Here is an 18,597-nt window from a genome sequence, read left to right on the forward strand (position 1 = left end):
TTTGCTGTGGTTTTTTGGGGAAGCAGCATCGGAGCCAGCGACACCAACAGACTCAATAAACTCATCAGGAAGGCTGGCTCTGTGATTGGCTGCAAACAGGACACTCTGGAGGCTGTGGTGGAGAGGAGGACACTGAAAAAACTGCTATGCATCATGGATAATCCTCTCCACCCTCTCCACCTCACACTGGTCAGACAGCGGAGCACCTTCTCTAAAAGGCTGCTTCAGCTATGCTGTCATAACAACAGATACAGGGAATCTTTCCTGCCACAAGCCATCACTTCATACAACAACTCTCTCACCTCTGCCTGACAGAGAGATCTCTGAGCTCTCTACTGCTCTTACTCCATGTTTTAATGTTTGCATCTGCACATTCTAGGTTATTTTAAGTCTATTTATCTATTTATATTACCTGTGGTTCTATTATTGCACGCTTACATGTACATTTTGGTTCTGTTATTGCACATTCATAGAAAATGTTTTTTTCTTGTACAGTTGAATAGATTAGCATTGTTTATAGTATAGTTTGCACTGTGTATATATATTGTATATACACAGTGTAATTCTATTCTATTCTATTCTATTCTATTCTAATTTTTTTGTGGGACCTGGCTCGGTTGACTTCCTGTATGGTGAGGACTGCGGAGTATGAATTCTGTGCAGAGCTCCTGGCACTATTATTATCCTCATTTGCACTAAATTGTCTCCTGTTTATACTGTCGTTCTTATGTGGGGTCCTTGAGTGCTTTTTAATGCGCCTTTGAATAAAATGCATTTTTATTATGGTTATTATTCTTATTATTCTTATTCTTATTATTATTCTTATTATTCTTATTATTCTTATTATTATTGTTATACTCTATTATTAAAGGTTAGACCTTGTATATATGGGTGTGTATTGTACAACAGAGACAGTATTTAAGTATAGACCAATTCCCTCTTGAATCATAGGAAAGGATATATTGTGTGTGTGTGTGTGTGTGTGTGCGCGCGCGCGCGTGCATGTGCACATGTGCGTGTGTGTGTGGCCCCTGTGTAGGTGTCTGGCACCAAAGCTGTGGTGATCTTTGAGTAAACAATAACTTTGCAGTATTCCTAATTACACAGACAGCTTGTGGTTAAGGTTCAGAAGAGGCACAGAAAATGGACCACCATTACAAATGATTTTAAGACTAAAGGTCTATCACAGATGAGAGTGTGGTTGTTCGTCTCTATGTGTAGCCCTGCGATAGACTGGCGACCTGTCCAGGGTGTCCCCTGCCTTCGCCCTAAGTCAGCTGGGATAGGCTCCAGCCCCCCCGCGACCCTGCAGAGGATTAAGCGGCGTACATATAATGTGTACAGATGATGGATGGATGGATGGATGGATGGTCTATCACAGATTTACAAGTGTTCATGTGCTAACTTCTGCAGATATCTCTGCAACACAATACATAACCACCATAACATGCGGGACTTACATTCTGTTGATCATTTCTGAATGTTTTCAGCTAAAATTCTTACATATTGCCCCTTTAGTTCAACATGAAATTACATCCCCATACTAACTGGAAGCTGAAGACATGACAGAACCAGGATCTCACACACACACACACACACACACACACACATACACACACACACACACACACACACATGCACACACACACACATACACTTTTTTGAGCCAAGTAAACTTGAGCTGTGAACTCTCAGATTCACACGGACAGACACGGACGATAAGTGAGAGACAGAGATGACATCACACTAAAGATAGGAGGCAGGGGAGGTGAGAAAAGTGAGGAATAAAAAGGCAACAGAGAGAAAAGAAAAAGAACAGAACAGATAGGAGATGGAGAGAAAATCCCTGCAGCTGCACTGACAAAGCAGCAATGCTCTTCAGCTGCTGCTTCAAGCACAGGTTCACAAACCGCCCTGCTTAGCTGGAGTCACACAGCAGTGAAGGCACCATCCACACTCCTGAAGGAGGCTGAGGAAACATGTGAGTGTGAGAGATAAGGTGACAAACATGAGCACCTCTGTGTGTTTTTATGTAAAAAAAAAAAAGAAAAAAAAAGGAGTATGTGCAAGCAACGGTATGCGCGCGCGCGCGCGCGTGTGTGTGTGTGTGTGTGTGTGTATATGTCTGCCAGGAGGGATCTTCTACAAAGGAGGATTAGTGAGCTGAAATGAAAGTCAGAAATCCTGGATTTTCTTTTTCAAAGGCTTTCCATTTTAGCTCTGAGGTGTCTTTTTACCTCTCCTATGGGCCTGATACAGCATGTTTTACCTGAGTTCAATCATACCAATTTACACTTCAGCCGCTCATCCATTGATGTCACTGACCCATGATGTCATGGATCATACCACGACGGTCTCCACCCCCAGACTGAGCAGTGTTGTTGGATTAAATCTGCAGATATTTGCACTTTAGCTTTGGAGTGACTGTATGACACTATATAGTGAATGTTACATTTTATAGATTTAAATCACTGCTGTGTAATGCTACAATTGTCAGTGATGATGCAAAAATGATGATGATTCTGTCATGATTCTGCTTTTGCATGTTATTTGGTAACATTACCCTCATGTGTCGTGTGTTGCATTTCATTTCCTCCCGTTGTGTCATTTTCCCTCCTGTTTTCTTCCAGCCCGTCGCCCCCCTCCCTGTTTCTAGTGCTTTTCCATTTATTTCCCTCACTTTTCTTGCTCCACCTCACTCCACATGCTCCTCATCTCCTCGTTAGTGGTGTGTGTATATAGTCTCTGTGCTCCCTCTTCATCCATCCTGTGTTACCTCCCTGTGTTCTCCTTGAGTTATCCTCCTGTGTCACTCCAGAGCCTTCCACTGTTCTCCAGTTCTATCTGCTTTATCCCCTGGTTTGATTTTCCTTCTTCTTTTTTTTTTTTTTACTTTGTACTTCTTAGTTGGTACATTGTCTTACCTTATGTTGTACAACATGTTTTTTGATTTTTGGCTTGTCATTTAAAGCTTATTTTCAGTTCTTAATCCTTTCTTCCCATATGTTTCTGCCTCTAGGCCCTCACCTGTAACAGCACAAACTGACAAATAATGGACCAGGCCGATGAATTACTCCAGCTGATTCAGTATTTAGTATGGTTTTAGGACTTGTAGCTGAGTCCCACTTAAGTGGTTCTCACAGTGTAACAGTGTAACTACCTGCCTACTAGCCTCTTGTCAGCTCCAGTGTCGGCTAGTCACCAGGCTGCTTGTTTCCAGTCAGCTCCAGTGTTTTCTAGCCGTCAGCCGGCAAACCTCCCACCAGCTCCAGGGCCCACTGGTCTCCAGCGTACGACTGTTGACACCTTAGACCAGCCCCAAGTGTCTCCTTTCTGGGGAAACCGCCTCGCCTACAGGGTGCCTCCGCGAAGACCACATCCTGACTCCCTGACATCTGGCTGCCTCGTCTACTTTTCTTCACTGCTGCCCAGGTGCTAGCCTTCGCCACTGCCCAGTGCCCAAGAGCAAGCCAACACCTGCCAGTGGTCCTCTGTTGGTTTGGTGTAAATTTGGTATTAGTATCTTATAATTTTGACACCCTTGACTATGTTCATATTTTCCAACCTGTTTCAATTCCTGTCCAAAATGTATTTCCATAGCTATCGACTGCTAATGTTAATGTTAAAAATACCTCTGCTCAACCAGATATGGACACGTTGCTGTTTTCTCTGCTCTCAGTGCATCAGCTGTAAATGGCCTATCACAGGGAGGAACGCTAAAAGACCTGCAGGCCAGAGGTGCTTTCCACACTTTAAGCAAATCAACAAACCTAAAAACACATCAGGGTAAACAACACCTTTCCCAGCACTGTCCTGCTGTATAGAGAGGGGCTAATGACATGTCTACACCATGATGATGCCTGTTCTTCACAGCATGGCTCAGTGCAAGTACCTGGCTGGGAGGAACGTATACTTGATTGACTTTAATCTCATTACACACCAGTGTATATAAATGTTTTTATCATTTGACGGCAGCACCATTTCAGTGCTTCACTAGGGTATGTTTTATGTGCTTGCAATATTAATAAAAATCACTGCATACTTTGGATAAAACAACTTCAACCCAAGGATGTGTATTAATATACTGAAATGGAATATTTATGTTTCTCTTTTTCTTTATCTTTCCTTTCATCTCCCTGAATGATCCATAAATGAAATGAGATGATTAACTCTGATGTAGTAAATCTATTTTTGCAAAACTACAACTGCTGTCTATTAACTAAACTAGAGTTCACTTTCTGTCATTATTGGTGGATCGGTGTTGTTAATTCTGCAGTTTGATTATCATCAGATTAATAAAAATGTGGTGGGTAAAGTTAATTGAATAAATTCTCTGCTCTATGGAGTATTGACTGAAACACAAGAGACTGTGAGAGGATGTACATATGAAGTCACAGTTTGCATTCTGTCACAGTATATTAGCAACCCTCATGTTTTCTGATAGCTTCATGTTGAACAGACGGTAACAGCATGACTGACAACTTGAACACTCTATATGTCATTTCTGCCGCTGCGAGACTGTGCCAAGTGTTCTGTGGGTATGGCTGGGAGGAGAGGGAGGGGGGTCAGCAAGTCAGCTGAGCAGCTGAGGAGCACAGCTGCTCCTCAGCTGCTCAGAACTGGCCAGCTCTGAGGAAGAGAAGAGACTGCAGAGCCAGTGTGTTTCTGGAGAAATAAACACCCAGAGTCACAGCTCATTCTGCTCTGATCCAGACTAGAATGAGATGTGACTAACAGGAGGCGAACTTCTACTTTTTAAATTTGAGGACATCGGGTGTTTATGTACTGCAGTGCTGCCTGCTGACCGGAGCGGAAATGTTCTTTACTCTATGGACGTAATTCAACAGAGAGACTGGAAACGGACAGAGAGAATCAGAGTTTATAGCCTCAATTTCTCCAACGTAGGTCCACTGAAACATTTAATATGGCATTGCAATCCATATCATCTGTGAAATATTTATGTTGTATCTGATTATTGGCTTGCTTGCTGAGATGATTTATTTATTTATTTATTTTTCATTGCTGTTGTGAAGAAACAGTCCTTGGCACAACCAGCAGTGCCAACAGCAGCAAAAACAAACAAACAAAAAACTCGTGAAGACCTGCAGAAGTCACGGAAAACCACCATACCATACTAACCATACCAACCCCATATACTCCAACGAAGACTATCTCACCTGGTGGCAAAACAACCAGGGTAGATATACTCTGCTCTCTAAGGCCTGCAACAAGAGCACCATCAAAGAGAGCATCAGAGGGGACATTGTCACACCTTTTCGATCCTCTCTGAAACAACATAAGGTCAATGTTCATTTTCTTAGCGTCCAACAGCGATGGAACAACCCATTGGGGGAATTCATTCACTGCAGCAGCCCTAATTCAAGGGGGGGCCAAAAGAAGCTTCGACTGATTGTTGAGCCTCGGAGGAGAAACGATGCAGATTCCGTCCAGGTCGTGAACAGCAGACACTCCAGTTTTCTGGATTTGGAGAAGGCCTATGGCCACGTCCCACAGGGTCCTTGTCCCCAGTCCTGTTTGTGATATTAATGGACAGGATCACAAAGCACAGCTCTGGTGAGGAGTGTCCGGTTCTGGACCCTCCGATTTGTGTCTCTGCTCTTTGCAGAGGACATGACCTCCAGTAGGCACTGGGCGGTTTGCAGCCAAGTGCGAATCTCTAAATCTGAGGTCATGGTTCTCTGCCAAAAAGCAGTGGATTGCCAACTTCGGTTGGTGGGTGAGCTCTTGCCCTGAACACAGAGTACATCTCAGGGTCTTGCTCATGAGTAAGAGGAAAATGGAGTGTGAGATGGACATGTGGTTTTGTGTGGCATCTGCAGTGCTGCAAGCGTTGTGCCGGATTGTCATGGTGAAAAGGTAGTGGAGCCGGGGGAATGAGGCCTGTGTTTTCTTCAGTCGCAGTGTGTTCGCCTTTGTTGTGCACCATAGATAACATTACCAGATGCAGAATGGCGCTTATAAGTGCAATGAGAGAAGCAGCTAAATCAATTTCTGAAGAAGAAAGGATTTTTGGAGGTAAACTACTCAAAGTCTTTGCATCTAAAGAATAACTGCGTTTTTGATGTTTTACACAATTGCAATAAAGAAGAATAGTTTCATCTGTCCATTTGTCGTATTTCACTTCTGATTACGTTTTTATTCGCTGACACATAAAAAATACATTTGTCACAAACAAAAGGCGGGAATAATTTTTGTCATTTTTCTCAGCAAAATGACCTGTAAATATATCTTTCTATGGGTGTTGAGTGTGTGCAGATATGCAAAATGCACTTCACTAAGGGGAAAGTGTAACTGACACACAACAACTGCACAGACACACAGATTAGAGCAGTTTGATTAGCTCAGAAATGATTTGGCATCATAAAAGACAGGAGGAGAGAGGAAGTGGTAGATATGATCTGTTCCTCAGAATGACAAGATCTTTTCCAGTAAATAGATTTGAATGGGCTCAGCACTGGTCTAAAATACAGTACGCCCTTTCACCCAGCCAGTATTGGGGCAACAGTGTTTCACAGTGCACCATGCTGCACTTATACAACAGGCCTTTTAATTCCTATCTTCTCCTCCATCACTCCCACTTCCTCCCTCCATTATTCATCCAGCATGACTGCTGTCACCCTTTCTTTCCCCCTCTCAACCTCAATGACAAACTGGACTACATGAATTAACAAACACAGGGCGCCGTGCTTCCCTCAAGGACACACACAGCCACACAACCACTTGGAGCACTTCTGTAACCTAATAGTGTCAGACAAGATGAATCAGGAGATCGCCTGATAGCAGCAGCGAAATGAATCACATCGGCATGTGTGTGTATGGGGGCATGCATAAGCATCTTTACTGTAATCGACAATATTTAAGATTATGATTTTTATGTGTCTGTGTGTGTGTACGTGTGTGAGTGTGTGTGTGTGTGTGTGTGTGTGTGTGTGTGTGTGTGTGTGTGTGTGTGTGTGTCCTACCGTCTTGGGGCAGTGGACGTATCGCGCTAGGCTGATGATCAGGTCATGCGTGATGGGGTCGACCAGGTTTCTGAAGCTGGCATAACGGTACAATACGTCATCCAGAGATGTCGACTCCATGCCCAGGTCCTACACACACACACACACACACACACACACACACATTAAATAAAATGGTAGCCTCACTTACGCGACTGTACATGCACTACTTAAATAGGAAACAGTCACAGAAGCATGGCATCTATTTATATACCACATTTCATACACATGAGGAAACTCACTGGGCATAGAAAAGGACAAAAACACAGAAATCCAGACACAGAAGAGCAGACACACTATTCAGTGGATAACATACAGAACACGAGGCCTACATACTTTTAACATTGTACGCAAACATAAAAAGGTTCATTCATGCCCATACTGAATGAAATGCACTGGTACATAAATCAGCCGATCCTTAAAAGGCTTTAACATTTTCCACGCTCCTTTGGAAAAACTCGCTGACCCACAACAGCATTAAATTAAAGCCTGTTGCATCGCGTCCCGCTGTCTGCCGCTCACTGATGAGGGAAAATCAAGATTTGTCACATCTCAAGCTCCATCAGAGCCGACGGCAAATAAATCAAATAAAGCGTTACTTCAGCGTGAAAGCCTGAAATCAGCAGTTCTTAGTGTAACACAGACATGCAGTATTTGATGTGTGATTCCCAGCACAGACAATATCTACTGATTATTGGGCTGCCATATCACAAGCTCATCGATAATATACTTCAGCTTTTCGTTTTTCAACAGTACCACCAGTGAAAGTAAAAAAGAAAAAACTGCATGAAAAAACTCGATTCTTCTTGTTTGTTATTTTAATGATATAAATGTAATAGCTCATGCTGTTGGATTACTGCTAGACCATGCAGTCTGGTGCATTTTTACACAGTGAAAATGTTATTTTCGAAAGGCTAAATGCAAACAAATATGTACTGAATCGGAATATTTTATTGGGTAAAAACATGTTGTGGATTTGGAAATTGTCACAGTGATCTTTTTTTCCATACTGAACCCGTTCATTCATTCATGATGACGACATCACTTTGGGTGATGAACATTTTGCACAATTTTTTCACATTTTGTAGACTGAACAATTCATTGTGAAACCAACAGGTGGATTAATGGATAATGACGTTGGTAGCTGGAGCTATGACGACAGCGATATCTTCCCCTCAACCTTCTGTCTGTCCGTCTGTTAGCTGTACTAATTAACAGACAATCACCTTTATTGTGCAGTGTTGTGTTTGTCCACACACTTTATTTGTCTCATTCATCATTGTGAGGACAACAGCCATTGATTTTCTGACATGCTCTTGCATGCACGTGCACACACGCACATATGCACACACGCGCGTGCGCACACACACACACACACACACACACACACAGGTAGGTGTATACATTCAGATGATATATACTGGCACACCACCCTGTATACACATCAGTAATGGGTCTGTTTTCTATAAACACCGCTGCTTTTTCTGCCAATTCCAGAGGGCTGGAAACACTTTCTGGCAGAATACATTTTAGTCTGAAGGCACAGGCTCTTACTCTCTACATTTATATATATTTTGGTTTGTTTGTGCAGACAGATCCGAGACATTTAAGTGGCTACAGGGCTGACTATGTTTGGACAGGGAGAGAAAGAGAGAGAAAGAGAAAGAAAGAGAGAGGGCAAGAGAGATGCTCAGTCTCCTACAGAAAGGTATGACTCACTGAGGCTCCATGCTGCCTATTGTTTTGCGTAGGGGGGGCAGTGAATTATGACAGGCGCTTTGACTGGCTGACACACACACACACACACACACACACACACACACACACACACACACACACACACACAAATCAGCTGCTGTGTTTTCAGACGGGAGTGACATTAATAGCGACATAGCAGATGAGAGAAACCTATGATTAGTGCATCAACAGGTGTATGTTGTGATATGTGCCGTTGGCGACCAGGATATACACACTCACACACAGTTTCCAGTTGAGATCACACATGGTGCATTGTGGGTGCATCGCATCGGAAATTATTTCTGCTTGTGTTTGTGTTTGTGTGTGTGTGTGTGTGTGTGTGTGTGTGTGTGTGTGTGTGAGAGAGAGAGAGAGAGAGGGAGAGAGAACTCAGTGGCATTAAACAACGCCTTCAAGAGGCCATTTGGCCAATCAGACGTGCTGAATTGGCAGCAGAGAAAGAAGCATGAAAATAATTGCCGAATTTGTATTTGTGGTCTTTCCATGATGCTTGGATCATGGATTATGAATAAAGACTGGTGAATCATTGTTTCAGTGTGTTCAAGTGCAAGTACTTGAGCCAACATTAGGTGATGTAGTGAATGATCGGCTGATCAATGTCACAAGAGTTCCTTCAAGCCATCTGGTCACAACACTGAATAGTCAAATTAATTGAATAACAATAATAATAATAATAAATAATAATAATAGAATTTTAATAATATTAAGTCTATTCAATGGCGCCTTTCAAGTCACCCAAGGTCACCTTAGATAGAATAAAAGCATAAATAACAACATCAAACATTATTAAAACCAAACATGACCTAAAAAAACTAAAAACAAACAAAAAAAAGTGTAGTGCACAGTGACCAGTCAGTTTGAACAGGTGGGGTTTGAGTTTGGATTTGAATGTTGCGATGGAGTCTGACTGTCTTATGTGTGGGGGGAGGGAGTTCCATAGTCTGGGTGCCGAGCAGCTGAAGGCTCGGGCACCCTTGGTGCTGAGGCGTGATGTGGGGATGGTTAGAAGTCCAGCAGAGGTTGAGCAGAGGGTGCGAGAGGGGCTGTATTCTTGCAGGGGGCTGCAGAGGTAAGTGGGGGCTACATGGTGGAGAGCTTTGTGTGTGAGGAGGAGGTTTTTGTAGTGGATGCAGTATTGTACCAGGAGCCAGTGAAGCTGGACGAGAATAGGGGTGATGTGGTCAGATGATTTGGTACAGGTGATGATCCGGGCGGCCGAGTTCTGGATGATTTACAGTCTGTTGATGAGTTTGGTGGGGAGTCCGGTGAGGAGGGCGCTGCAGCAGTCGATGCAGGAAGTGACAAATGAATTACCACCCTCTCAAGTGTTTTGGAGACGAAGGGGATGTTGGACATGGGCCGGTAAAGGTTAAGTTCAGTTGGGTCAGCACCAGGTTTTTTTAAGGATGTGGGGGGTAAGTTTGAGAGTGGGGGGTACAGTGCCAGTGGTGAGGGAGGTGTTCATTATGTTGGTGATCATGGGAAAAATGGATGGCACACAGGCTTTGACGAGTGAGGTGGGAAGAGGATCAAGCTGACAGGTGGTGGCTTTGGCTTTGCGGATGAGTTCAGAGATGGTGTGTTGTGAAGTCAGAGAAGGAGCTGATCCGAGGTTGTAGTGATGAAGGAGGTCCGAGTACATTTTTGTGTACAGTGAGTCTGTTTTTTGTACAGTTGCTCCAGTCGGACGGCCTGTGGCTTTGAGCTGGCGTAGGTCAGGGCTAAACCAGGGAGCAGTGTGAGTAAATGAGACTGAGTGGGTTTTTAAAATTGGCAATTGTGCATTGAATCTGTTGAATCTGTGATGAATTAAAATGACAAATTAAAGTGATTGTAAAGGAACGCATCTCATATCTGGGGTGAACATCACACCTTCTAACCCTGTATCTCATCTCAAGGAGTTCTGGAATGTGCATTTACTTAAAGAACAAATCAGTTTCATAAATAATACATCTTCAGGGCGCAGGGACTTCTGGTTCTGGGTCACCACAAAAGGAACATACGGAAAGATCTCCAGATACCAGCTAACGTTGAGTTCAACTACAAATGGCTTCAATCCTCAAAGAAGTGTGACAATTCAGACAAGACAACAAAGGCAGTTTGAAGTCATTAAAGGCGAAATGGCAAAATCTCGAGGGTGACACCAAGGATTGTAGAGAATGGGGAGAGGCATCAAATGACAGAAGAGGTGTTAGCAGGGATTCTTTCAATACAAGAGCAGCAACCAGTGGAAACAAACAGACCAAGAAGGGCGTTTGTCATGGAGAGAAAACCTAAGGACTGACAGAGTACCAGAGGGAGCTGAAGGCGAGCACGTCTGAGCACGCTAATCACACAGCCAAAACAGCTGATGGAGAGGATTCAGGAGTTGTCATGGCGACAAAGATATGGCAAAAGGTTAACAGCCTTCTGCCATATATTAGTTGTGTGGAATCCATAAAATCATAAAACTCTTCAGATGGTGTGCCCACGATACAGAATGTGTTCCCAACAGAGGAGGTGAAAGATTTGAATCCTGGATAGGGAGACTTACAGCTTATCTTTCATTTACACACAAAAATATAGGCTATTACAAAGTTTTCAACCCTAGAAAGATAGGCATCCACAAGGCACTATGTGCAGTTTTCAGGATCGAAGTACCGCAGAATTTTGAGACTGGGCCACATTTTGTTTTTTGGGCAGTGGAGGGGTATAAAGCTGCTGCAGATCCGTCTGGCGGCAAGTAAAAAAATCAATCACTAGAAGCGGTTAAACCCATAACCACCAACACATGATGACTGGTACGGAATCATTTTAGAAATATTTCAAATGGAAAACCTGACATGCTGTTTAGGGATTAGACAAGACCTATTCTGGAATAAACAGATCGAATGTATTACACCAATGTGAGCAGACTGTGTACTCCTCTAAAGCGCCACATGCCATGAAAAATAGAAGTATGAGATGCCTTAGTTCAAAGGTTAGTGGCTAACCAGTTGAATTGAGGAATCATCTGGATTGGAGGCATTTTTCATGGACCTCATGGAAATAAGTAGACATGGTATTCCAGTAAGGAAGGACGAGAACTGAAAGGTTCAAAGATGACTGTGGAAGATTTCTCAGGACTCTTAAATGACACTCTGGTTTATACGCACAAACATACTGTTTATGTTCACGCAAAAAAAAAAAAAAAAAGAGGAAAAGGGGATTGAATGTAATGCTGATGTGAAGAAATGGTAGATTGTAAAATATCTCCTTTTTCACAATAAAGAATTAAGATTAAGATAATTACAAAAAAGAACATCTTTAGGACTTGTAGAAAGGTGCAGAATAAAAGCATCTCCTCTCCTTAAATTCGACATAATGATTGAGAATTAATAATTTTACAGTGTTTGTTTGGTCCAAAATGATTGTTTTGTTTATATATGTAAGAATTCAGATGGCTGGTTCCAGTTCCTGACAAGGTCTGTCAGCCAAACGTATAACACAGTAGGTATCACGTGGTGTCTGTGTTTTGTCAGTGATCAAGAGTCTTGGTAGTTGCCAGTTTATTGAAAAATACATGAAACTGGCTGAGTTTTACAATATGAGCCCAGCGTACTGCAGCAGTAATATTAATCAAGGAGATATAATTGCAAAACGCTTTTGCTTTTGTGCTGCTGCACAATGGCAACTTTTACTTTTGATATTTCAATACATTTGTTACAAGTACATTTTGCTGATAATATTTATATATGTCACTAAAGCAAGGCTTTGAATACAGGACCTTTATTCTAGTGAATTATTTTCTCAATGTCACACTAGTCCACTGTACATTTGTATAACAAGCTAAATTAAGTATTTTGACCCCTGTCAATGTTGGATATAAGCTTGTTCTTAAATAACTTGGGCGAAGAGTTAAAGGATTAATTAGACATGTTGGGAAATATGCCTATTGGCTGTCTCGCTGAAAGTGAGATGAGAATAACGATACCACTCTGAGATGTGTTTCTTTTCATCTCCATCTGGGTAAGAAAGAAAATAGCGTTTTCCCCCAAAACTGTTCCCTTAAATGACTGATGCCAATTTGCATCTGCAAAAAAAAAACAAAAAGAAAACACATCTATAACATTTCCTTGGTTTTACATCCAGTAAAGAAAACACAGAGTCCAATATAAATGCAAGATCTTCCTTGGCTTAAAAAAATGACACAGGTACAAACACTCAACCTGTGCTTCCTCGTGGTGTGGCAAGAATTTGAGGTGCTACCTGCAAACTGGTCAGCACAGAATATGAACGCTTCCTCCAGCTCACTCTCATCTGAACCCAAACGCGAAAAGGCTTATGATTCAATTATTAATGTGTTCATAACAGAGTGCTCACTGTGTTTGTATATGGTGACAAGGCCTGCAGTGGTGAAAAACACAAGAACTGTGGAACACAATGAAACAACAGTAAGCAAAACAGGTTCGTGACCCCTCATGAAAAAAAGCATGATGGGGACAAAACAAAAAGAAGCACAGTCTTCCTCCTTGAACTCTCGCCGCTCAACTCTGTGTTGAGTGCACGCACATGCACAAACATCAACCTTTTATGCTACAAGACAAAAAGTGCGGGCTTTTCTTTCATTAGAGAGCACCGCCCACGCTAATTAATGCCGGTCAGTATCAAAGCAGCAGCAGCGGTCTGAATGCAGCTGAATAGGAACAAAGATGGAGCTGGAGTCGGACGGGGCAGACATAATGGCTCGAGTGCAGTTGGGCAAATAATGGCAAGGACCCACGTATGGAGCTGATATTGAACTTTATTAATGAGCATGTACAAAAAAAAAAAGATAGGTGAAGTCAGGCTTTCAGTCAGTGTAAATACAGTTTACTTTGTATGCAGTCTGTATTTTAGGATCACTAATGCACTAATTTTATATTTTTGTGTGAAGGGAAACAAATTAAGAATTTCAATGCCTGGTGCAAACTGTGTATATGACAATAAAACATCTTAAATTTTTAATCTATGAGCTCATTGTTAGCTAATCGGTTTTCACAGCCCCCAATTTTACCGATTTAGATGTCTCACCATCTTTGTCAACATCGTTTCCAGCCACAGCACACAGCTGTTTTCAGGGAAGAAACTCGAATAGACAGACAAAGTTGGTGACTATGTGGTGAACACAGAGGAGCATTTAGTAGCTAATGAACCCAAACCACCCGAAAGAGGCCAGCTAAGTTTGAGTAGTGGCCAAACGGTGTTATTATAACGTCTCGTGATGAAATGGAGCCCAAAAAGACTTATACTGTGAAAGATGTGGCGGTGGATACATATTTTTTGGAGCGTCACGATGCGGACACTCCAGGTATTTTTCGAGAAGTCTAAAGCTTTTTGGCTCCATGAGCCACTGAGAAATGGACAGGGTGCCACCTCTAATGCCTATCCAGATATGTTAGTGTTAGATCCATAAATAAGCTACATATATCTAGAGTTTTGTGAGTGAATCAGACTTACTGTAGTCAGGAATACATGACTGAAAATGGATGTTAATGCTAAAGTTAATAAGCACAGGTGGAGTAAATAACATAATGCTGGCTGCTCTCCTGTCATCAGTTCCAGGTCCATGGTCCTGGTGTTGTGCATGTTGTGGGACACTTTGATAGAACAAGACCATCATTTACATTACTTATTGTTACCTGTTGCTTTCCTGACATTACAAATTAAATGTCTGCACTCAAAATCTCTAGTGTCTCCTCCACTGGCCCTGCCATGCACACTGGAGTGACACACTGAGATGAGATTGCACCACGGGAATAAAAAGCTTATGAAAGCTCTGAGTTTAAATCTTCATAAATATTCATTCTTTTTTAAATTGGTTATAGGCTGAGTGGCTGAGGCCGAACAAAACACCCAGGCATAAACAGAGTAACGTAGTTTATGCAGCTCAATGCAGACAGGACTGCACGGATTTGTGTTTGGGGGAGACAAAACAACCTCTCCATAAACGAATGGCACAACACAGAGAGCCGACTCCTCAGGTCAAGAGTTTGCTGTGCACGTACACCCGAGGAAGAGAAATCATTATGTAAACAGCTTGGCCAGAGAAGACGGTCTGAGAGAGGAGTAAGAGAATCCATCTATGTCAAACTGCAGCAGAGGAGGCGACATCACTTATCACCCACCGACAATGCAGCTCTGAGTTCCCTCGCAGACAGCTTAACAACCATTCACACCTGGGCTCACCTAGCCCTAGCAACGCACATGAAGGGGGGTTTTATGCATCTGTAACAGCTAGCAACTGTGCCATTCAGTCAGTTTTCCACAGGTTTATTGGTGCTTACGATATTCTTCTCACCATGAGGGGAAAATCATAGCTGTGTGAAATTGCGGGTATTGATGACTTGGAAATAATGGAGACATACTGTGCTAATTTTTGGGTTTATAATTTTATTTTGGGTTACTATTAGAATCCTTTTACTAACCTTAATGCTCGAAAAACACACGTCCAGTATTCCCCCTCTGTGTGAGACGTTTTTTTAGCTCCTGTCTTTTCAAGGCCTTCACTCCAGAAAACCCACTTTGCCCTGATTGGTCAGCTCACACATGCCTGAGACAGCATGACTCAGATGTCTCTGGCTGTCTTCTGCTTTTCATCTTTCAAGACCTTTTACATATATACACAAGAACCTATAATACAAACTATAGGGGAACATGGATAGAAAGCATGATATTCTCCTTTAAGATGAGAATATTTTTCAGACTCCTCATAACTTCGGTCTTAAGGATATGACATCAGTGTGACAATCGTCAGCATTTAAACCAGATGGCTGCAAATCTACTTTTACATGGAAAACAGGTTGTGCTCCATTCATAAATTGTTTGCTTCAGTTTGAACATCAGGTCACTGCCTTACAACTGTAGCAGATCACAATATACAAAGGGTTGGAGCAAAGTTTTTATGTGTCTCTGTCTGAAAGTTGCATTTGAATGACCTTAAATCAACTGGTGATGAAACAGACTGTACAGTCTGCAGACAGCACACACACACACACACACACACACACACACCACTGGGATTCAAAATGCAGCCAAAACACAGCTGAACCAATCAATCAATCAATCACCACGTTAGCATGCTGAGACGCTGCCCTTCAAGTGCTGGTCAGACCAAAGAAAAGAAAAAGGAGGATGTTCAAATAACAGCACAGTGTACGTAAAAAAGGTTGTAGTCATATCTTCAATGAAATATATTTCATAAACAAACCAAACACTGGCTGAAGAGAAGACCGCTCATGTTTTTAGCAGCCACCGTAGAGTAGGGTGAGGCGAGGGGTGTTCAGTCAATTCTGCAATCTCTAATTCTACACTTGTGACCTGTAACTGAAATAAAAACATAACTACAACAAACTTGACAACAAACTTTTTTTAGTTTTATAATTTTACTGGCAAATTTTGGCAAAGAAAGGTCTACATTTCAGATGGAAAATGAATGCAGGCCACTGCATAATGTTGTTAGAGAATTTTGTTGATTTAAGAGACTTAAGTGAATCCAACTCGGTAGTATTGACGGCTATGATGAAACCACAACATGTAGAACGTGCTGATTTTCACCCCTCTGCAGGCACAATGCTACGATATGGGCTGAGTTCAAGCAAATGGGTCCCTGTTTAAGAAGCTTGAACATCATTCAGTTGCTGCTGCGATTGAAAGACTGAGTGAAACAAATTATATTACAACAGTAACAGTTGCTAGTAGCTTCTGTGCTTGTCAGATGCCTGATCGGTACTGTGCATGTTCAACTCTCAGCAGAGATCAGAAAGATGTAAGCTGTCTCACTCCTAAACAACTTCCATGATCAGTTTAACAGATCACACCTAATTAGAAATACTTCTTATTGAGTACGCGCCTGTGCAGCACTCACCTCAACTGACCAGTCAGATCCATCAGTTCAGCTGCATTTCTGTGTGCCTTAATGTCCAACCATAGCTACATGCTAATGGTAGCCAGTTGCAACATCCAAAGATAGCTACAGCAAAGACTATAGTGAGCAGCAGCTGGTTATGCTGCCACCTATAGTTTTGGAGCTAGGCTGGAGCAAGTTAACAATATAAAAATGCTCATGAATGAGCTTCAGTGCATTGTTTATCAAACATTAATGGCGACAACATCACAACAGCCTCTCATTATCTGTCACAACACTGGTCACACAACACAAGGAAAGATAAAAATCCCAGCTGTTCACAACAGACTAGAAACAGCTGAGTGGACCTCTGAGGGAACATTTCGAGGTTTCCACAGAGATTGCTGGTTTGAGCTTAGCGATGAGCTCTTTGGCAGCCCAGCAGGAAGTGGTGAAGGGAAGCTAGCTTTGGTGTCAAGTTAACTGAATGGCGGTGATTAAGAAGGTGACCTCCCCATTAGCTCTTAACAGAGCTCCTGCTTGATTAATCAATGTCTATTTAGTCCGAAGCCTGCGGCCATCGCCATGGTTTTCCGAGCAATATAGAGAAGAACCTGTTGACCAGCGATAAGTGACTTTGTGTCTTACACAAACGAGCTCTTTTTCCCACCTGCTCTTTTTTCCTTTTCTGCTATTACCTCTATGTTTTTTTCCTTTTATCATTTTGACATCTATTGCCTCTGTAATCCCTCACCACCTCTTCCTCCCTCTTTCTTCAGCTGTGCACGTAGCACTTCAACACTCGTGTTTTTCCTCCCCTCTGCTCTCTTTATCCTCTGTAATCGTCTTAATCCAATTCATCGCGCAATCTGTTCGTCATGTTCTGTTCTACCAGAGCACAAACAATACGAAATGTGACCGACGGCCATTAAACCGGAGTTCCTCCAATTTAGTTTTCACGACCCCTCGGGTCATCCTCCTTTGCCCTCTGACCCCCAGCTGATACAAAACAGATAACACATGTTCATACTTCAATCTGAAACATCCCAGTATCTCTCTATATCGTTAACGTCGGTCCAGTCGGAGTGCATCATGACTGTGGATGTTTCCTTTCCCCTAATCCCCACCTCCACCAACAGCAGCCAGAAAAAAATCCTGCAGAGATCAGAAGGCCAGATGAGCTTGACCTAACCCATCACCCACTGGATCAAGGCTGAGCCGCGTGGACTGCTCTTCATACTGCAGCTTCCCTTTTCTATTGATACTGCTTGGTATTTCAAAAACACTCGGTGTCATTATATGAAGAATGGATGCACTGATGAGTTAAGGAAACATCTTGAGTTTGTAAACCATATCCAATTACTTGTTGGCAGGAGAAGTAGCTCACTCTGTGCTGATGATGAAAGGCTTTTTAGTTCACCACAAATCTCCGAGCAGCTGTATCTGCTGCCACAATGGAGGTCCGGTACCGAATGTCTGCTTGGAAATAAGGCCCAAATTACAATGAGGCTGGATAACGAGAGATGCTTGAAGCGGCCAGTGGTCTGACAATTTAAGCTGTCCTCCTCAGATGAGCCTCCAGTAGAATAAAAGTGCTTTTTAGTGCAGTAGCTTATTCTGTCGCGTGGGAATATCCATCGAAATTGGGTTTTTCATGTGTGTTGCCATGTGCTCTTTCTGTCAAGTGGAAAAAAATAAAATGAGAAACTGTAATTTTTTTAAGCACACGTGTACTATGGCATCTGTACCGATTCTAGATGAATAACCCGTATCTGTAGCACTGAGCTGCCATCAGATCTCACCTCCCATACAGCAGGGGATTAAAACATTAACGCTGGGCTCACGCTTTTACAGACGCACGGTTTTAAAATCCTAATCGACTGTAAAAACAGCTTTCATCACAGACGTACAGAGCATCTTCACAGATCTTCTTCTCTCTCATCTCAAACCTGCACACAAGCCAGTTGCCAGAAT

At 42.4% G+C, this 18,597-nt stretch overlaps 1 protein-coding gene and 1 long non-coding RNA gene across 3 annotated transcripts in view; one reads left to right on the plus strand and one right to left on the minus strand.

Annotated features, from left to right (window-relative positions):
- lrrc75a (leucine rich repeat containing 75A) overlaps window positions 1-18,597 on the minus strand; it is a 55,631-nt gene that overhangs the window by 33,272 nt on the left and 3,762 nt on the right. The window contains exons 1-2 of one of the 2 annotated variants that reach the window (XM_037082296.1): window positions 16,645-18,414; window positions 6,984-7,112 (exon numbers count right to left, since the gene is read on the minus strand). In XM_037082296.1, the coding sequence (XP_036938191.1) occupies window positions 6,984-7,103 (120 nt within the window). In that variant the 5' untranslated portion in view covers window positions 7,104-7,112; window positions 16,645-18,414. Of the gene's footprint in view, window positions 1-6,983; window positions 7,113-16,644; window positions 18,415-18,597 lie in introns of those variants that run through there. The other variant, XM_037082287.1, reaches the window with a different exon arrangement.
- On the plus strand, window positions 2,802-4,062 carry LOC119010307. The gene is made up of 2 exons (XR_005071945.1): window positions 2,802-2,859; window positions 3,020-4,062. It is a non-coding gene; the product is annotated as an uncharacterized LOC119010307 (long non-coding RNA).

The sequence above is a fragment of the Acanthopagrus latus genome, chromosome 2, assembly GCF_904848185.1.
Source record: "Acanthopagrus latus isolate v.2019 chromosome 2, fAcaLat1.1, whole genome shotgun sequence".
Lineage (NCBI taxonomy): Eukaryota > Metazoa > Chordata > Actinopteri > Spariformes > Sparidae > Acanthopagrus > Acanthopagrus latus.